This window comes from Amblyraja radiata, chromosome 14, assembly GCF_010909765.2.
Source record: "Amblyraja radiata isolate CabotCenter1 chromosome 14, sAmbRad1.1.pri, whole genome shotgun sequence".
Taxonomy (NCBI): Eukaryota; Metazoa; Chordata; class Chondrichthyes; order Rajiformes; family Rajidae; genus Amblyraja; species Amblyraja radiata.
In genome coordinates this window covers 53,095,143-53,117,325 of record NC_045969.1, presented here as the reverse complement: position 1 = coordinate 53,117,325, position 22,183 = coordinate 53,095,143, and the positions used below count along the sequence as shown (strand labels likewise).

Below are 22,183 nucleotides of genomic sequence, written 5' to 3'. Positions count from 1 at the left end.
TTTCTTCACTTCCTTTCTTGAACAAAGGAACAATATTGGCCATTCTCCAGTCCTCCAAGCTTGCCTGGGGCTCGGGAAGCAACAAAGTACCATCATGCAGTCTCATTCCATTTATATAATAATTTCTTTATCATTCTTTCTTCCAATAAGGATAACCACACGTTTCCTCTCATTATACTCCATCTGCTAACTTCCTGTTGACTCCCTTCACCAATATACGCCCTTCTACAGGCTATTTGTGTTCTCACAGCTTGGTAACCCAACTATCATTGTATCATGAGCAGATTTTGCTCAAGTACACTCAATCTCACATCCAGTCATATGCATGATGGATGATTACATGGATAAAGCAGGGCAACAAGCTTGCATCTTATAGTTTAACATGGGAGTAAATGAGGAGGGTTGTAGAATTTGAAGCAACCATCTGGAGCCTTTGAGACGAGCTATTGATTTACCTTCAATCATCCCAGTGTTGAATTAGGATGGAAACAAATATAAAAGGACACCTGGTGCTGAAGTAATTCAGCAGGTCAGGCAGCATTCCTGGATAAAATTGATAGGTGTGGGAAAGAACTGCAGATGCTGGTTTAAATCGAAGGTAGACACAAAATACTGGAATAACTCGGGACAGGCAGCATCTCTGGAGAGAAGGAATGGGTGACGTTTCGGGTCGAGACCCTTCTTCAGACTAATGTTTTGGGTCAGGATTCGTCTTCAGACTGATAACCAGCATCTGCAGTTCCTTGTTTCTACATCTTGAATTATGGAGAGTTCTGGTTCTTTCACGTTTTATGGCATTCAGGCAAAATGAGCGGTTATTGCCAATGATAGCTGCATCCAAAGTTAATGTATGGAATTTATTCTCATTACCACTCATGTTACCTTGGACAACTCGCAAATAAGGCAAAAAGTGACTGTGGCTAGTATAGTAGGCCCCCTTCATGACTGAGCATGGGTGATGCATCCTAGTTTGCAGGTGATGTGTGGTTGGATGCAAGCCTGGGCGATGTCATATGGAGGACAGGCTGTTGCCCATGCAGCACGTCCCCCCTCTCCACGTCGCTGATTGATCCAAAGGAACAGCAGGACCGTTACAGTTTGGCACCAGCGCCGTCGCAGGAGCTGCCAAAGCGAGGTTGTAGACAACGACGAACTGCCTTAGGGGCTCTGACTCCGGAATCTCTTGAGATTTACTCCAGGAGCACTTTTCCATGACTGGATATGGCCACAAGGCAGTGGAGGTTTTAAATCAGAGTTTTCCCTCCTCGATGTACTGCCTTCCCAGGCTGACGAGCCCCATCTGCCCGAGACTCTTGGGGGCGGGAGCGTCTACCTTCCCGTGCAGGTCTATAGTACCTGCCCACTATGGTTACGGATGCATAAAGCACTGCTGCAGAAGTGCTAGCCGTGTTGGAACACATTTGTACCATTGAAGCGTTTACTTTCAGTTCTTCTTTCGTGTGGCATGCACAGCCTAAAGTTGTTGGACAACTTGTTCTATTTGATCTTCCATTTGTGCACGTCGAGTTGATTACATTAGTCGAAACAGGGCGGACCACGTGAAGGTTGCAATCTTCCACCCATACTTTCAGTTGATGACTTTTTATCTGTGTGAGATAGGTGAAATAGTTGACTTTTCTTTTTGTATATTTGAATTTGAAAACGGATTGATATCGATTGGACAGAATTAGGGAATATGATTAATTGATAATGACCTGTTGGGATAATTTGGACCATTTTTCAACTAATTTGAACAGCAGGGTTTAGCTTTTTAAAAATCAATTATTCATTCATGCTTTTAGCTGCTATTTACGCAGCTGCCTGAGTTTCCAGTCTTGTTCTAGCTCCTGGGCATAAACAGGAGAATACTTCATTACACGACGCATAGCTGGGGAAGGCATGTTCACATGTCAACCTTAGACATATTCATGTGTCTTGAGGGATTGTTTTTAATCAAAAAATGAATATAGGGGTAGATTAATTAGAGATATCAGAGTCAGAGTTCCTTTGTTATTAATGGAAATTGATCAGTCACAATGGCTTTGTTGGCAAGAAGGGTCCTGACTGATTAGGCCGTCACATTGTTGGCCAGTGATGAGTTACCTAATTCTTTTTTCTTTATTCATTCTTGGCATTCTCATGTTACCATTTACTGCCTCTCCTTTGTTGTCCTGTGAATTGGATGGTGTAATTCTTGGTAGCAAATCTGAACAACTGTAGGTTTTTGGCTTACTTCAGCTGCCGCTTGAGGGCCAGACATGATATTAATTTGCGTGCTTTTAATGTGGGCTTCAATGTGTCTCTCTAGTGATTATTGCAGAGTTTCTACTTGGAGCAGCTGACAACAAATCTATTTATACTGTTCATTGAGTTTTCTTCTTCCTTTGTTCACCTTTCCCATCCCTCCATTCCCACCTGGATCCATGTCATCATCATCCTCCCCACCCTATCTAGTTTCACCCATCTCTCCTCTCTCCTATCTCTCCATCAAACATCAATATACTGTCCAGCTTTCCTCTCAATCCTAATGTAGGGCATCAACTTGCACTTTTTGTCTCCAGAGATGCTGCCTGACCCGCTGAGTTCTTCCAATAAAATATATTTCAACAAAATATATTGATGAGTGATTGATGTAGTCTACTGTATATGGACTCCAGTAAGGCCTTTGATAAGGTTCATTATTGAAGGCTGGTCCAAAAAGTTAATCTTTGATATCCAAGGCAAGCTGGCAATCTGATCCAAAATTGGGTTGCTTCCAGGAGGCAGTGCATGAGGGTGCATTGTTTTTGTGCATGGAAGCATGATGTACCACACGGATCAGTGTTGACACCCTTGATGTTTGTTATTTACATTAACAGTTTTGTATATGAATGTAGATTAATGTAGAAGGTATGACTGATATGTTTGCAGATCAGGTGAAGTTGTTAAGAATGAGGATAGTCTTGATGGTATTGATGAGGTGGTAAAATAGGCAGAGAATCAGATGGAATTTAATCCCAATAAGTTTGGGGCACAGGCTGTTAGTTCACCAGAATTGAAGAAGGGTCTCGCCCCGAAACGTCGCCTATTTCCTTCGCTCCATAGATGCTGCCTCACCCGCTGAGTTTCTCCAGCATTTGTCAACATCCAAATATCTACTTATTGTAATGAATCAATGTTGGATTTAATATTTTCCAATATTTTCCCAATTAATTTCACTCCAGATTATTATCTTTAGGGATATCCCCACCTTAACCATTCACACGATCTGTTTATTCCCTTTACTTTTTTTGAGATGGGAAGTTTATATTTAAAATATTGTCGTCTGCTGGAACCAAGCTTTTATCTGAAGAGAATTATAAAACTGATGCCAGAACCTCTGGAATTATCATCCTTAATTCTCTCAACAACAAAGGTGACTAAAGCTTTACACTCTGAAGTTATGGTATCCAGTTTCCATTTGAGGAATTTCCACAGTCTACTCAAAATAATCAGACTTCCCGGTCCATTACGAGACAGGTGGCAACCCCAGGGGAATCCCAGTCAGACTGAACTATTCTCAATTCACCATTAAGGCAGTGCTTAACAGGACATACTTTATAATGTAACTGAATATCCGTCTCCTGTGCAGAACATTGGAAACTGACATGTGATCTAATTGTACAAAGATGTACATCAAGCTCAAATCTAGTAAAACACCGAAGAAATCTACTGAAATGATTTTATCAGGTAGAATATAAAATAAATCTTGCTTCTCTGACTAGTTTAAGCTGATGCAAAGTGAGATTACATTCATTTCCAGATGATCAGCATTCTCTTGGAAGCAGCTCTTCCATGCAGTGCTTATGCTGCCCCCTTCAGATGTGTGCTCAAAAACAGCAACGAGGCATGGATTGAGACCTCCACGCAAGAACTCATGTTCTGTAGTAGTTTTATTCAATTACATTTTCACTTAAGCAGAATTTTTAAGATAGCGTTTATTAGGAATAACTTTTATCTGATCCATTTTAATTAGTGTATTATTTATAATGCAACTACATTCCCAAGAAATGTTATTCATTTGGAAACAATACAAACCCAATCTTGGTTTGTAATGAGAAAAAATGTTAAAATATTCAGATAAAACTAATCACGTTCCTGTTTATGTTTTAAAAAGACTCATTCAGTATTTTTATTATTTTGTTTGGAACTTGGCTTTGCTGGCTTTGTTGTGGTCGAGAAGTGGTGGTGAGTCGCCGACTTGAACTACTGAAATGTTTCTAATGAAATAGACACAAAAAGCTGGAGTAACTCAGCGGGACAGGCAGTATCTCTGGAGAGAAGGAATGGGTGATGTTTCGGGTCGAGACCCTTCTTCAGACTGAAAGTCACGGGAAAGGGAAACGAGAGATACAGAAGATGATGTAGGGATATATAGAACAATGAATGAAATATGCAAAAATGTAAAGGAATCAGGCCATTGTTAGCAGGTTGTTGGGTGAAAACGAGAAGCTGGTGCGACTTGGATTGGGGAAGGATGGAGTGAGAGGGAATGCCGGGGTTATTTGATGTTCGAGAAATCAATTATTATACCACTGGGCTATAAGCTGCCCAAGCGAAATATGAGATGCTGTTCATCCAATTTGCGTTTAGCCTCACTCTGACAATGGAGGAGACAGAGGACAGAAAGGTCAGTGTGGGAATGGGAAGGGGAATTAAAGTGTTTAGCAACTGGGAGATCAGATGGGTCCAGGCGGACTGAGCTGGGGAGGGGGTGGTTTGGGTGGGAAGGGATGAGTTAACCAGGGAGTTCTGAAGGGAACGGCCTCTGAGAAAGGTGGAAAGGGGTGGAGATGAGAAGATGGAACTAGTGGTGGTATCCCGTTGGAGGTGGCAAAAATGTCGGAGGATTATGTGTTGTATGCAACGGCTGATGGGGTGAAAGGTAAGGACTAGGGGGAGGGGGAGCAAGGACGGAGCTGCGAGGTACCAAGGAGACATGTGTGAGGGCCTCATCTATGATGGGAGAGAGGAACCCCCGTTCTCTAAAGAATGAGGACATCTCAGATGTCCTGGTATGGAACATCTCATCTTGGGCGCAGATGGAGAAATTGGGAGTAGAGGATAGAGTCTTTGCAGGAAGCAGGGTGGGAAGAAGTGTAGTCGAGATAGCTGTGGGAATCGATAGTCTTATCTCCTGTGATGGAGACTGTGAGGTCAAAAAAGGGGAGGGAGATGTCGGAGAAGGTCCAAATGGATTTGAGTGCAGGATGGAAATTGGTCGTGAAGTTAATGAAGAAAGGGGAGGCAGGTCCAGGGACCCCGACAGTCCTTTCAGGATAGGCAGAGCTTCACTTGCACTTCCTCCAACCTCCTCTACTGTATCCGTTGTTCAAGATGTGCACTCTTATACATCGGCGAGACCAAACGTAGACTGGGCGATCGTTTCGCGGAACACCTTTGCTCAGCCCGCCTGAACCTACCTGATCTCCCGGTTGCTGGACACTTTAATTCTCCTTCCCATTTTCACACTGACCTTGCTGTCTGAGGTCTCCTCCATTGTCAGAGTGAGGCTAAACGCAAATTGGAGGAACAGCAAACGCATATTTCGCTTGGGCAGTTTACAGCCCAGTGGTATGAAAATTGATTTCTCTAACTTCAAGTAACCCCAACATTCCCTTTCACTCCACCCCCCGTAGCACCAGCTTCTCATTTCCATCCAGTCTACAGGCAACAATGGCCTGTTTCCTTTATCATTGTTACATTTTTGCATATCTTTCATTCAGTTCTATATCCCTACATCATCATTTATATCTGTTTCCCTCAGTCTGAAGAAGAATCTCGACCCGAAACATCACCCATTCCTTCTCTCTCTCGAGATGCTGCCTGTCCCACTGAGTTACTCCAACTTTTTGTGTCTATCTTCGGTTTAAACCTGCATCTGCAGTTCCTTCCTACACATGCTTCTAATGAAGGTCCTTCCACAGTAGTGTTGGGTTGGCAGTCCCAGCATTTAGACCAAAACAATCTGTTTCCAAAGATAGACACAAAATGCTTGGGTAACTCAGCGGGTCAGGCAACATCTCCGGAGAAAGTGGAGAGTCAGGGCCCTTCTTCAGACTGATCAGTATAAATCAGCATCTGCAGTTCATTTTTATTACAATATATTTCCAAGATAGGATAGTCTAGAATTTGAAGGTGGTGTTCCCGTACAAGCATAAGCAAAGGAGCAGAATGAGACCATTCAGCCCATCGAGTCTACTCCGCAATTGTTGCCCCTGTCATTCTTGATAGCAGATGCTACAGGTTCTGGAGGTACTGCCATAGGGGAACATTTCCATTTTAGTTTTCTCTCAATGAGGAGATAATTTGCTGCGAGTCATTAATTGTGCACCATTGTAAGTTCTCTAACAATAAAGAATGTGCTACCCAACAATATCTCTTCAACCAACAACACAAAATGGAACGGGCCATTAATCTGGATACTGTTTATAAAACTGTACTAATGCTACCACATTAACTCATACACCTTAATAGTTATTTATTGTGTATTAATGATTTTGACATTTCAGTTTGAAAAAGTACTGAATAAATACAATTAATTTTGAAAGTAACTGAATCATTATATTCTTGTTGAATAAATAAATAGATTGAATGGTATATAAATGAATCTTTCTCAGAGATGGTGAATATTTCAACTGATTTGAATATTAAATGAGTGACAAAGTGCAGGATCTGCCATGAGAGGGTAGATTCTTCAGAGGCTGCACTGTTTAATGAATAATTATGGAAATGCATAATTATTGTAATTCTCTCAAATGTATATCCACTCTCCAAAAACCACAGTTGGGTAAAAAGCAATTAAAATAATATATTGACATTAGTCGGAACTTTCTTAACTTCTACTTCTAACCGCGTCAAGTTTCCCTCAATTGTTTTGAGTAAATTTTCCTTGGAAATTATCTTGTCGGCTTGTGTCAATTTTAGGTTTCTCTTTTGTACTCTCCAAAGGAACAAATACAGTTCTGCCTTCAATTCAGATTCATTCACAGCAACTAACTCTGCTTCTGTGGAGTCAAGTGAGCTTGGCAGTTCATTGGAGTTTATGTTTAAACCCCTAGATACAAAGAAAATGAAAACAAACAGTTTCTGCATTTAAGTCTGAGTCAGAATACTTTGTTGTGTACTTTAAAACTAAAAATAAAGGAGAGATTGAATGTTCTCTCTATTTTCTACAATTTCTAAGTTCCTCTAGGGAGCAATGCACTGCTGATTCCAAAACACAACAACGGGCTATGAGAAACTAAATAAAATGACTTCCAGAGCAATCACAAGATAAATGCACACCAGGCATGGTGGCCCAGTGGTGGTGTTGCTGCCTTACAGCTCCAGAGACCCGGGTGCGTTCCTGATTACTGGTGCTGTCTGTATGGAGTTTGTATGTTCTCCCCGTGACTGTGTGGGTTTTCTCCGAGATCTTCAGTTTCCTCCCACACTCCAAAGACGTACAGGTTTGTAGGTTAATTGGTTTGGTATAAATGTAAATTGTCCCTAGTGTGTGTAAGAGTGTTATTGAACAGGGATCGCTGGTCGGTGCGGACTCGGTGGGCCGAAGGGCCTGTTTCTGCGCTGCATCTCTAAACTAAACAGACAAGAATCCAAGGATCAACAGTGAACAGAGATCTTCAAAATAGCACAATCAAGTTTTGTAATAGCAAATTTGAAAGAATAATTTTATTCTGTTTGTACATTTTAAACACAGTAACTTTAATAACCCAACAGTTATTTTTGTTTGCATATTGTTTCTTTTAAGATAACCTTATTTTTTTGGCAGCTGCGGGTAGTCCTCTGGCTTTAATACAAGAATCCTGCAGATAGGACATGTGCTTTGTTCCTTCAGCCAGTAATCAATACACTACAAGGAAAAAAGGTTTTCAGTTACTGTTAAATAATGCTTGGAGGCAATACAGAAATATCTATATTATAGTCACATTTCTGGAAGATCGATAACATTATTTTAACAAAATAAAGAAAAAAACCCACTGGTGTCTGCCAATGTACTTATATTGGCACTAAGCAAGTTATAGAACATGTTCTTTAGCTATTCTTTGTGGCTAAATTATTTAATCCAAGGAAATTCAGTTGACATGTTCAAGAAGGAACTGCAGATGCTGGAAAATCGAAGGTAGACAAAAATGCTGGAGAAGCTCGGCTCGAAACGTTGCCTATTTCCTTCGCTCCATAGATGCTGCCGCACCTGCTGAGTTTCTCCAGCATTTTTGTCTACCTTCGATATCCAGTTGACAATCTTCAGTGGTGACATGATACAACGTCAATCTTAAGTCCTAGGATTTATAATGTCCAAACATTTTATATAGTATTGATAACAAAATTAGTGAAGACAGTCTGTTCTTCAAAATATTTTATTGCATATGATAGAAATTATTCCTGCCTCATCTGTTTTAATTTCCTTATGCTCACCTCAAAATTCTACAGCATAATATTGTTCAATTATTTAACATGTACACAGAATTTTTAACTGTGTGCATAAAACAAGTATTACCTATTTTGTTTGACATTTCTGCAGGTTATTTGAAATGATTTTTTGGGTCAATTAACAAAGCATAAAACATCTTAAAAACCATTAAAAATTGTGTTCCAATTCAAAAACATACTAAATCTAAAATGTTTATTTGTAATATTTTAGAGTATTTACTTCTAACATCATTAAGATTAAGAACAAGAACCATCCCAGAACAAAGCAACCCACTTGATAGGCACCCTATTAAATATTAAAAAAAATATTTCCTCCATCACCATCACAGCGGCATTTACTACATAAAATGTATTTCAGCTGCACCCGACAGATCTTGATGTCCTGATGCAGGGTCTCAACCTGAAACATCAACTTTGCCTCCACAGATGCTGCTTGACCTGCAGTTTAATTTTTAATCTGATAGATTGTTGTTTGGCAGGTGTGATAACTAGGTAGGGAAGGTCAATAGTGTGTTGGAACACCACTGCGTATAGGGGTTCACCTCCAAGTCAAACACCTGCATCACTCATTATGCAGACGCTCCATGACCTACGTAAGGATTACGTCCTTGCATTAGTTGCATGTTATGCAAATCGAAAACAGATGTGCTACTGCGCATGAGTAAATGAACTATTCGATGTGGAGACCACTGGAGAGCTACAATACGGAGACCAAATGGGCATCAGTTGGCTTGAAGAATGCTTACATAAGTACGAGTCTATGCAAACCACCTATTACACAATTCGGGGGGGTGCCTGTATATGAATGTTCCTTCAACAGGCGCCGTACATGGCAGCTGTTTTGGTCTGTGTTTACTTGTATTATGTGAGGGTGGGGGAGTGGGTTGGGAGAATCTCTTTCCTCGACAGAGATGCGGCTTTTTCCATTGTATCTCCGCCTGCACTGCAGCTTTAACATCGTGGAGCTGGCTGTCCTTTTGTCAGGGATCGACTGCGGGAGCTCCAACCGCAGGAGCTTTGACCGCCCCAATCGCGGGAGGTTTGATCGTCCCGATGCGGGAGCTTCGATCGCCCCGACTACGGAAGTTTTGATTGCCCCGACCGCGGGAGAAAAGAAGGTATAAGTTATTTGCCTTCCATCACAGTGAGGAAAGTGGGGACTCGGAGCGATTGCTGTGAGTGCAGTGATCTCGGTGTTTGTGGGGACATCTCGCCATGAGAACATCCCAGAGTCTGGTGCGAGTGTGGACGGCTTTCTGACTGTTCGGGTGGACCGGGACTGCAGAGAGAGTGACAGCGGTCGATACAACTCTGGTCACATCATGGTGAAGGAGCGTGTGTGTGGCCCGGACATTGAACTGATGGCTGTGGGTCTCCGCTTATGCTGTGTGCCCTGGGGATTCTCAAATGCCGCTGTGGTGGCTGTTTATGTTTAATCTTTATGTAGTTATGTTTCTTGTTGCTTTTTGTATAAATGTTGGCAAATCAAATTCCTTGTATGTTTACATACTTGGCTAATAAATGAATTACAATTATTATTACAATTAACATGTGTCTAAATCCAGGGGCTGGGGTATGAGGATACCTTTCCCATCAAGGGGAACAGTAAAGAAATCTGGTCGGCCTGAAATTCTGGCCAAAACACACAGCTATACTTTTAATGCCACAATATTACTGTAACAATTGTTATTCTAAGTACAATACATAGCTAATTAAAGTTTAAATGCTGCTCCTTTTGGGAAATTTGCAGCCTGAAAGTACTTCTAATTATCGTTAAAGCAGATCAGGAACAAAGCACAAAAAGAATGCCTTTATCTTTCATTTTATCTTAGGGTGCAGTGTTTTAATCTCGGAAGATCCAACATAGATCTGGTCTGTCGCAGGATTTTCACATTTGATCTAATATCCTCAACGTCACCAATGAAAGACGTAATTACGCAATAAATATCAATTTACTTCAAGTGCATTGGAAAAATACATGCCCTCCTGGCTGACTGAATAATTTAGGTTAATTTAAGGATCTCACCTGAAGCAGAGGCAGTGTTAATTTGCAAAAACATACGCCTTCAAACAGGCAGTTACAAAAAGTCAAAATTCCCTGCTTTAATGCTAGACTGAATAATTTTGCAAGAGGCTGATTTGTTATTTGATTGAATAGCAACAGTGGTAATTTTCAATTATGCTCTCGATGATAAGAGGTGAGGCAGAACAATGTTCATCATGTAATAACATCACTGCGACATGCTCTAGGATACCATTCTCCTTAATTGTCTGTCATTGACATTTTAAGTATGTCTGATTATTTAAGCATTATTACATTTCAAGTTATTAACAACAAAAATATCGATGCTGAACAAGCAGTTGTGCAACAATTAAATGTACACCCACCTTTTTGTGGAAAATATGCTTGCATTCCAGTTGATAGCAATCTTCTAAGGGAACTAACTCTTCATGGCAAATGACGCAAGGATCTTCCTCAATACTCTGAGGAACAAAATTACAAAGTTAACATAGATTAAAATACTAAGAACCTTTGGGTTTAATAAAGTTTGAATTTCAGGCGAGAACGACTGTTGGTCACAGATATTTGTGTTTTCCTTGAAGTGAGGAACGGGTTGAAGTGGGCACACATCACCTGCATCAGAGATATCACAGTTGTTTGTTTGTTTGTTTGTCTTTTTGCACAATGTCTGCGAGCATTGCCACTTTTCATTTCACTGCACATCTCGTATGTGTATGTGACGAATAAACTTGACTTGACCCTTTTATACTCAGTTAAGGGCCCGTCCCACTTTCATGACCTAATTCACGACCTTTTTTACTCGTGGACATTTTTCATCATGCTAGAAAAAGGCCCCGACCTACTTGATGCCACGAGTACCTACGACTAGCATCACAACCTACCTACGACCTCCTACGATCTTGTGATGACCATGTTGCGAGTATGAGCAAACTCGGCAGAGGTCGTAAATTAGGTCGTGAAAATGGGACAGGCCCTTTACTGAACATCATCCACTGATCAGAGCCATGGGTCACCATGTACAACTACACATCACAATGCCTGGATCCAATCCACTTCGGCAACCAGGCTGCTTGTGTTGGCAACTGTTGCTCACCTATCATTCTGCTCTGTTGCTGCCATCCTCTGCAAAATCTGCTCAATCAAGAACATAAAATCTCCAAACTCTGTCCACTGCCATTCCACAACATTTATTGTAGCTGGACACAACTACTGCAAGTGAAACGCCCGATGAACTTCAGGTTCTTGGCCTGTATCTTCCGCAGGTCATGGGCATGTCTGAACTACATGCAAACATACCACGACAGGTGTTGACATGTGCAAATGGTATCTTCTTTCATAATTTTCTCTTATTTTATTCCCCATCTCTTCTGCAGACAGTTCTGAAGCTGAAGCATCAAAATAAACACACATATTCTGCCAGTAATTGGCCTGTGCAGTTTTTTTGACATGTATGTGTATAAATTCATTCAGTGAAAAGTGAATAGAGGGCATAGGCATTGCTTGCCTCCAACAGAAAATCAAGTTCAACTGTGGTCAAAGGAATATGCAAGATCATGCAGGATATATGTGGTTGATGTGATACCATTCCTCTTGCACTTTAATGATGTGATACCATTTATCTTGCACTCCCAAACCTAAATTTCACCCCATGGGCTAGAGCAGAGGGATCTAGGAGTGCAGATGCATGGTTCCTTGAAGGTCAAGTCACAGGTAGATAAGGTGGTCAAAAAGGCTTTTGGCACTTTGGCCTACATCAGTCAGAGTATTGAGTATAGAAGTTGGGAGGTCATGTTGCAGTTGTATAAGACGTTGGTGAGACCGCATCTAAAATATTGTGTTCAGTTCTGGGCATCATGTTATAGGAAAGATATTGTCAAGCTTGAAAGGGTTCAGAAAAGATTTACGAGGATGTTGCCAGGACTCGAGGGTGTGAGCTATAGGGAGAGGTTGAGTAGGCTGGGTCTCTATTCCATGGAGTGCAGGAGGATGAGGGGTGATCTTATAGAGGTGTACAAAATCATGAGAGGAATAGATCGGGTAGATAAACAGAGTCTTTTGCCCAGAGTAGGGGAATAGAGGACCAGAGGATATCGGTTCAAGGTGAGAGGGAACAGATTTGATAGGAATCCGAGGGGTAACATTTTCACACAAAGGGTGGTGGGTTTATGCAACAAGCTGCCAGAGGAGGTAGTTGAGGCTGGGACTATCCCATCGTTTAAGAAACAGTTGGACAGGTACATGGATAGGACAGGTTTGGAAGGCAAGTGGGACTAGTGCAGCTGGGACATTGTTGGCCGGTGTGGGCAAGTTGGGCTGAAGGGCCCGTTTCCACACTGTATCACTCTATGACTCAAAGTGCTGACTATTTCACCGTGGGGCGAAGTCAATATCCATTTCGGTTCAAATAAACAGTGTACTTTTGATCTGGAATCAGCGGACAGTAGTTACCAGCAGTGATCCTGGTTGATCTTGCTCTTCCTTACCAGAGTTATTGACGCCCAGTATAATTAATCTTCTGTAGCTTTCAAAAAAATCCCCTGAAGCACCACAAAACGATCAGCACCATTCTCTATGATGCATTTACTCCGGTGTTTTCATTATCCTGAAGAGCTTTTTCTATTTTTAATTAGTTTTTGAAGACAGTGGGGTAAAAATGAATTCATAATTTTATGTCATAAATGTGTGATTTAGTGGTTAAGCATACTGTGCTCCATTTTTGAAATTGCGTCTGGTTGGTTTCAATTTCTGAAGCGACACGACTGAGGGTAAAGTTCTATCCCATGGTGCCTACTCCACTGTAGCTTGTTCAAAAATAAAGAAATATAATGTATTCAGCTGAGCAGAACACAATATGTGGCTCATTAGCCATTCCAGTGATGATATTGTTGAAACATAATCAATAACAATTTTATTTCATACCTCCGGTCGTTGCACAATCTGGTTAGCGGCTTTGTGATATTCAAGACCCAACCACAAGTCCTGCTCCATTAGTCCTGGATCATCAAAGTTGCTCAACTCTGATCTAAAAGAGAAATTATATTACAGAATGTTGTACAGGCAAATGTCAAGGAATTCAAACACACCTTCTTTGAACAGTGAACCTTAAAGCCCCTGTCCCACAAGCGATTTTATCGGCGACTACAGGCAACGAGATTGTCGCCACATGGTCGCGGGGCGACGCCTATATGGCTGCGAGTAGTCTCCTCAAGTTGCCTAAAGAGTCGTAACGTTTTTCTGGTCGCCGCTGGATTTTGAAATGTTCCAAACTTTTCGGCGACTGTGGGCTTGACGTAGCTTGTCTTCTCCTGTTGTAGTTGCTGTTGTAGGTTGTCACAAGGATGATGCAGGTTGTTGCCAGTTGACATTGGTGCTGACTTCGGTGAATTCCATTGGCGGCTACCTACGTCAACCGGCGACAGGTACCGGCGACTGAATTGTCTTCAGTTAGCGACGACAGGGTCGTTGCGTGTCGTAGCTTGTTGCCTGTGTGGTTGTAGTAGGTGTGGTCGAAGGTGGACGTCCCAATGAGTCGCCGGTTGTCGGTAGCTTGCCGTCGACTAGGTGGTAGGTTGTAATAGCTTGTCGTAGACATTGTCTTGGGGGTGGGGGGGTTCCAGTAGCCACTTTTTCGGCGACCTGCTACGACTGTGACAGTCGCCGAAAAAATAGGGCAGGCCCTTTATTGCCCCCCCCACCCCACATCACTGGCCCTCTCCTCCCATCTTGTGGCCCTCTCCACCCTTCCTTCGGCCCTCTCTCCTCCATTGTTCCCGTCCTCTCTCTCCGCACTCCTCCTGTTCTCACACCCCACTCCTCCGGCCCTCTCTTGTGCGTGAACATCAGTTCCTGAGATCTAAGAACAGCATAATCATTGAGTTGGTCAACTATGGACAGTTCAAGGGTAAAGCAGGACTAAGGATTGGGTAGGTATTACCACAGCACCAAATCTGAAATCAAGAATGTGGACAATCATGGAGGCAGATAATCAGAGCAGGGTAGCACAGATCAGCATGGGAACAGCATGGGAACAGGCCCTTTGGCCCATAATGTCAGTACCAAACAGGATGCTAATTTAAACTAATCTTCTCAACCTACATGTAATCCATATCCCTCCAAATCCCTATACCTATATCAAGTCTTTTAAATCCCACAATAGTATCTGCTTGCCCCATCGCCCCCGGCATTATGTTTCAGGAACCCACTACTCTGTATAAAAAACTTGTATTGCACATTTCCATAAAGCGTTGCCTGCTCATCTTAAACCCATGTCATCTGGTCTTTCACAGTTCCAACCTGGGGAAAAAAGTACTGACCATATCTACGCCTCTCATAAGTTTATTTGGTTCTATCAGGTCTCCCCTCAACCTCTGATGTTCCAGAGAAAGCAATCCAAGTTTGTCCAACCGCTCCCTGTAGCTAATACCCTCTAATTCAAGCAATATTCTAGTTCTCTTGTGCACCTTCTACAAAGCCTCCACATCCTTCCTGTAATGGGGCAACCAGAACTGCACGTACTCCAAATGTAGCCCAACCAAAGTTCTATGAAATTACAACAGGACTTCCTGACTCTTATACTCATCTGATGAAGGCAAACATACCATATGTCTTCTTTCCTTCTCTATGCACTTCTATAGCTACTTTCAGAGAGTTGGGGACAGGGTGATAGTTCAGACAGGATGTGGTTGGTTGGGACAGAAACTTTGCTTCCCTAATTATGATATTAGGGAACATCAGACGAAGTGCGTAATTACCAGTCGGAATTATGCTCAATGAAGCATTCACATATTATTTCTGCTCCAAATAAAGTCACAAACTAAACATATTCACCAATCAAGACATGATATATATTAGCGGCACGTTCCTGCTTGCCATTGTGGAGGCTTGGGGCAGATGAATTGTTCCCTAAAGGGCCTGTCCCACTTTCACGACCTAATTCACGACCTTTTTTACTCGTGGACATTTTTCATCAGGCTAGAAAAAACGCCCCAACCTACTTGATGCCACGAGTACCTACGACTAGCATCACGGCCTACTACGACCTACCTACGACCTCCTACGACCTCGTGACGACCATGCTGCGAGTATGATTCAAGGGCAAACTCGGCAGAGATCATGAATTAGGTCTTGAAAGTGGGACAGGCCCTTAAATGATTAATTGCCAATTTTTAATCCATAATATCTAACTTATGTATCAAGTATGTCAGTGTATTACAATTCTTCTGCCACTGCCCCAACACCAGATATTAATTATGACCCTATGACATTATTTACTTAAGTGGTGAACTTAAAACAACTTAAGAATTAGGAAAATCTATTTAAATTCATTGTTGAGTCCCTCAGCTGAGAAAGAGCCTGCCTGATGGCATGGATGAGAGTTGAAATTTAAGGTGGAAAAAGTGATTACCGAGTCATGATCTAACCTTTATTTAGAAATTACATTTTATTTTCAGAGATATGAGTACATTCCAATAACTCATCAGTCACAGTGTCGAGCCAAATTCTGTTCTTATCTAACTGCCACACACAATCAATTCCAGGAATGTTCCCCAGAGAGAAATTGGCAATGGAACTTGGTCCTGTTAATCTCTGACTAAACTAAAAAAAATGAAGATAATTGTGATATCACTATCATTGACTGACTGAGATAATCAACTGAGTACAGATGACCAGTTGAACCTGTGATCTTTGTGAGCTTCATATATTATCTCACAAAAGATTATCCCTAAAGCACCAGGGGAACTAAGATGTGCTCATGGCCCTCAAGCCCAACAAAGAGAGGAGAAAAGGTGTGTGCCGAAAAAAATCACATCAGCCTTCCTGTCCATTCCAAATCGTGCACCGTATCAATAAAAAGCACACATTTTGTAACTTTTTAAATCTAATCAAGATTCAACTGTACACTTGATGTAGCAAGTCATTCAGACATAGCTGACTTCTAGTCCTGATTCGGATCCCAAGATGCTCTGACGAAGCCACAACGATGGCATCTACTTACACCAGGCACGCCTGTACATGAAAAGACAAATTCCGACAGGCCAATTTACCACCGTTACACCCAGGTGACGGATGATCAAACAATGTTCACATCTATTCACACCGCTTCAGATAATGATCACCTGTGCTTACATGCACACAAGACCTTTGCAATATTCAAGATTGGAGTTATAGGGCGGCACAGAGGTAGAGATGCTGCCTTACTGCGCCAGAGACCCGGGTCTGATCCTGGCCACGGGTGTTGTTTGTATGGAATTTGTACCTTCTCCCTGTGACCGTGTGGGTTTTCTCCGGGTGCTCTAGTTTCCTCCCACAGTCTAAAGACGTGCAGGTTTGTAGGTTAATTTGGTTTTGTAAATTGTCCCTAGTGCATAGGATAGAACTAGTGTACGGGTGATTGCTGGTTGGTGTGGACACAGTGGGCCCAAGGACATGTTTACATGCTGTATCTCTAAACAAAACTATGTATAATATTTGTTCCCCATTTCCGACAGATGAGAAGGAATTTTTTCTCTCTGTCATGAATTGTGGAATTCTCTGCCCCGGATATCTGTGGATAAATGGAGTCTTTGAATATATTCAAAAGGTAGATTTATAGACATTTAAACTGCGAGAGTGATGGGATATGGTGTTGAGGAGAAGACTGCTTCAGCCTGGACTGACTGGATGTAAGAATGGAGGTGCCACCAGACATTCACTGCTCCTGTTTTCTGTGTAGTTTCCAATATAATGATCATGCTACGAGTCTAACCTGCTTTGCCTTTAAAATTACCCACCATCACATCTTGGGATTAGAAACTTGAGTCAGGAGAATACCGCGACACTGAGGACAGGTACCGTGCAGCAAGTGACACACATTCTGACTCCCATAAACTTTACCACAAGGAGCAGTGTCATACCCACCAATTGCTTGTAAGATGGCTGTCTATGTGCCAATTCACTCCTTCCACTAACACTGCTATCTACAACCTGCATTACATCATCTCATTAAGCCTCTTTAAACTCATGACCTGCACAAGTGTCAAGGGCAGCATTTGCATTGGACATCCGCATACACTGCCTTCAGGTTACAGATTAGCACAGTCGGTGTTGCGTATGTGGATTGAGCTGCCAGAGGGTGGTTGAGGCAGGTACAATAACAACATGTAAAAGACATTTGGACGATTATTTGGATAAAAAAGATTGAGAGGGATATGGTCCAAATGCAGGCAAATGGGACTAGCTTAGATTGGGCATCTTGATCGGCGTGGATGAGTTAAGTGAAAGGTCTATTTCCATGTGCATGACTATTATCCTGACTTGAAAATATATTGCTGTTCTTTCATCAGATCTGGCCCAAGATCCTGAGATTCTCTACCTGAAGGCACTATGGTTGTCACCTTCATTATACAAACTGCGGTGGTTCAGGTAGCAGCACACTGACATATTTTCAAAGGACAGTGTTTGCCAAATGTTTAGTGACAACTAAATGCCACAAATCTAAAAAGTCATTTATGGAAGGAGGTCAGATTTCAATGGAATAGATCAAAATACAAATTAAAATCTATTATTAACAGGAACTATCTTAAAACATAATGCCAAACTTTAACACTTACCTGCTTCTGTGTCCATGTAACTGGCTGATTGTTGGAGTCACCATGGTAGCAGATGTAGCAGCTGAGTGCACCTGGTGTGAGTGTTGGGACAATGGTAAACCCTGAGAGCTCGTTTTCTTCCCAGATTTCTAAGAACAGAAGTAACATTTCATAAACCTGAATAAACTTGTATACAGATATGAAAAATAGAGATTCATAAGGTCATACATGTGGAAAAGGGCCCTATGGCCCAACTTGCCCATGCCGACCAATATGCCCAACTACATTAGTTCCACATGCCTGCGTTTGGTCCATATCCCTCTAAACCTATCTTATCCATGTACCTGTACAAAAGCTTTTTTCCACAATTGTGATAGTACCTGTCTCAACTACATCCTCCTGCAGCTCGTTCCATATGCCAACCACCTATTATGCAAAAAAAGTTGCCTCTCAGGTTCCTATTAAATCTTTTCCCTTTCACCTTAAAGCTGGTCTAAATCTGGTTCTTGATTCTCCAACTCTGGATAAAAGACTGTTCATTTACCCTATCTATACCTCCCATGATCTTAATGAGGTGTATACGATCATCCCCCATCTTCATGTGCTCCAAGAAATGACGTCCTATACTGTTCAACCTCTCCCTATAGCTCAGGCTCTCAACTCCTGGCAAATTCCTCATAAATCTTCTCTGCACCCTTTCCAGCTTAACAACATCTTTCCTATAACTGTGTGACCAAAACTGAACACAATACTCTAAATGTGCCTCACCACTGTCTTGTGCAACTGTAACATGACCTCCCAAACATTATATTCAATACTCTGACTGATGAAGGCCAATGTGCTGTAAGTCTTCTTGATCACCCTATCTACCCGTGATGCCACTTTCAAGGAACTATGCAGTATGAGGGAGATACCAATGAATGTCTCAGGTTGGCCACTTCGTACCAATTTTAACCAACATTTACACTCAGGAAGCACAGCCAGGTGGCAGTATTACAGATCACAACTTCTGTCTGTCTAGATCTTCTCTATTGTTCTGCTCTCTGTGGCCAGTAGTTTGACCTTGCAACGGTAACCCCTCTCATTCTTTTTCATGATAATTGCAATGAATTCAACCATTTAGCCAAACTAAAGAGCTGTGAGAAACCAGTCTTCTTACCAGAACATGCAAAGAAAGTGGTTCAGGATTAATGCGTTTAGGAAGATTACTCAATTTGGCTCCATTTTTGATCAGCTGAATATGGCTATTGAATTTTTTCTAAATAATAAAGACAAATGTTTCAAGTTAATAAAAGGACTACGTTGCATCAACATCTACAATTAATTCAAAATAGAGATGATGAGGGAGTGTCTGCACTGCTGGTGTAGTAACAGGACAATTTTAGTAACAATTTTCAGGCCTCATCCTGATCGGTATTAGTTAAATTAAGTGATCTGAATTAGTGCAAGAGAATGAGGCTTTAGGAAATAAAAGGTGAGAAAAAATGTGAATCCCTTTCGAAAATGACAACATTCTGGACTTATAAAAATGTAAAAACTCATTCTGCCACCTTATCATAAACTTGGAATGTGGATAATTCATAAAAGAAATGTCACTAAACCCACATTGCTATTCCACAATGCCTCACATTAATGGAGAAAGTGTCAGAGTAATTGAACAATTATTTTCCTGTGCCTTGAAATCCTAGAATTGTAAACTGCTTGGATACTACTGATTAAAACGTGACTAGCAGCTGGCATCTATTCAGAACATAATATTTCTGTTTCCATGGTCTCTGGTATTCTGAAAAGCCAACAGCCTCAAAGTGTGCCAGTGCTCATTAAATAACAGTGCACTGAAGAAACCATTTATTTAATCTTGACTGCTGACTTTTTGACGGTGCTGCCAAATTAATCTTATTTCTTTATTCCTTTTCACAGCACCACAAACTTTTCACTCGTTTTCAATTCTCCCCGACATATGTACATCGTTACAGAAGGTGAGTTGTCAGGGGAGGATTTCCAAAAGGTTGATTTTGTCAACTGGATATCAGAAGATTATAATGGGCAGCTAATAAGAGTCAAAAATATAAAGACCCACTGTCAGTTCTGTAGGATATTGATCCCTTACAAGACATGCATAAAGGTAAAGGTTTTAATAGGAAGTACAAATCTGCTTATGTAGCAGATTATTGGTTAAACCATACACCTGTTTTTTTTAACTATATTAACAAAGGTGATAACAAGATTACTCACAAAGAATAAGGCATCATAATGAAGGTAGATCCAAAATGCTGGAGTAACTCAGCGGGTCAGACAGCATCTCTGGAGAAAAGGAATAGGTAACGTTTCCGGTTCGAGACCCTTCTTCAGAAGTCTCGACCTGAAACGTCATCTCCAGAGATGCTGTCTGACCCGCTGAGTTATTCCAGCTTTTTGTGTCTATCTTTGGTTTAAACCAGCATCTTCCAACACATCATAATAAAGGTGTTGTTTAAAGAAATATATTCATGACAAATGGAATACATTGCAAATAACTTAGGTCAGCAATATTTACAAAATGATAATACAGTCCTAAAGCAAAACAATCTTGAAATGTGTGCGTACCTTTGTATAGTCAATCTTGCTTCTGATATCTGCCACAGCAGCTTCCCTTTTGTTCAGAGCGGCTTGAATATGTGATGGGTCAACAATTTGCCTAGAATTTATATGGGAAACATGTATACAAAATAAATCTCTAAGGCACCACACCTATTTTACAAGCTTCTCACATCAAACATTCAAGTGTGTTTAAGTCATTTAAGTCAAGGCTGAGAGGTTGGTGTCCAGGGCATGGAACAGAAACCATATTATGCAAATGCTGAGCTTAACAATAGTTTAAGCCCTCCTTTGAAGAACCGCGTATGGGAAGTAGGTTTACCTGTGGCTTAACCAACTGCCCCGAAAGGTACAAGAGCAGAAATGTTATTCCCGAATCCAAAATAAATAGATTGTCATCGGTCAATTTGATGATAGAGAATTAATAATTTATAAGGCTGATTTCATTCACAGGCAACGTTCATGGATTTGTATCCAATAGCGATTAACTTGCATTGAAATAATTAAAACTGAAGGTACCCCCTTGTCTGATCCATGACCACGCTTAGTTGATGATCGGTCTCCACCAGCGCTTCCTCCAAGTTTCTGAGTATGAAATCTCTGCGCATCTCCAGCAAAAGACACTGCCGGAGAAATAATTATTTTAGTCTGCATTCCTTTCACCCAAATCTAACTAGACATAAATTTAACTACCATCTGTTAGGCAGAAAATGAACAGGATATGACTTACTTTGGTAAATATTAGGTTAATCTAGTAAGTAATTCAATTTAAATAAAATCCTCTGTAATTGTGATTTTAAAGTTTTTGTTCATCAAAATTAAGAGTGTAAAACTGGCACTGAATCCTCCGTAGGCTTAATCCAGGGACTCATCCAACAAAATGTTAAGTAGTGATCAATAAATCTGTGGAAGCCTGACCAGATACCTCTCACCTCTTGACTGATTGTCTTTTTCATATTCTCCGTTTCGGTTTGTTTAATATTTGCAATCTCTTTCTCCAGCTGTAATTTTTCATGGGACCATTCTTTTCTGTGAAAATGTCAAGTGTATTTAAGACATTACATTCTGCAAATCTGCAGGTAGATTGTTAAATAAAAAGTAGTTAACTCTAGTATCACTCGTGAAAAGCAAAGTCACAAGAGAGATGGCAGTTTAAATGGATTCAAAGTGTCCCCAGTCTTATTATTTGATCCTTTTTAGTAAAATTCAAAGATCAGTCTAGCATGGAGATTCATCCATTGTGGTAGCCTAATATACATTTTACTAAACAGATATGAAGCTGCAACCACCCCATTGGAAAATATCAGGACAGTCACATGTTTTAGATCACCATTAATAATTTTTTGTGAAGTTACATCGACACAATCTATTTATTTCCATCAACATTACTATCCCATTTACAAGGAGGTACAAGAGACTACAGGTCTGGAATCTTGAGCATTGATTCACATTCTTATGAAATTAAATGTTAAGAGATTCAGACTGTGTGGTGGAGCTTAACATGCATCAATTTTAGATCACCGTAAACTGGCACTCGTCAGAAATAAGAGTGAATTGAGTA

At 41.1% G+C, this 22,183-nt stretch overlaps 1 protein-coding gene across 2 annotated transcripts in view; it reads right to left on the bottom strand.

Annotated features, from left to right (window-relative positions):
* Positions 1-7,642: 7,642 nt before the first annotated feature.
* Positions 7,643-22,183, bottom strand: part of LOC116980779 (E3 ubiquitin-protein ligase DZIP3-like) — an 87,866-nt gene continuing 73,325 nt past the window's right edge. For both annotated transcript variants that reach the window (XM_033033363.1, XM_033033364.1), the window contains 8 exons: positions 21,555-21,651; positions 21,142-21,245; positions 20,632-20,722; positions 19,205-19,303; positions 18,067-18,194; positions 13,397-13,499; positions 10,843-10,938; positions 7,643-7,873 (listed from right to left, as the gene is read on the bottom strand). In XM_033033363.1, coding sequence (XP_032889254.1) covers positions 7,778-7,873; positions 10,843-10,938; positions 13,397-13,499; positions 18,067-18,194; positions 19,205-19,303; positions 20,632-20,722; positions 21,142-21,245; positions 21,555-21,651 — 814 coding nt within the window. In that variant the 3' untranslated portion in view covers positions 7,643-7,777. The remainder of the gene's footprint in view (positions 7,874-10,842; positions 10,939-13,396; positions 13,500-18,066; positions 18,195-19,204; positions 19,304-20,631; positions 20,723-21,141; positions 21,246-21,554; positions 21,652-22,183) is intronic.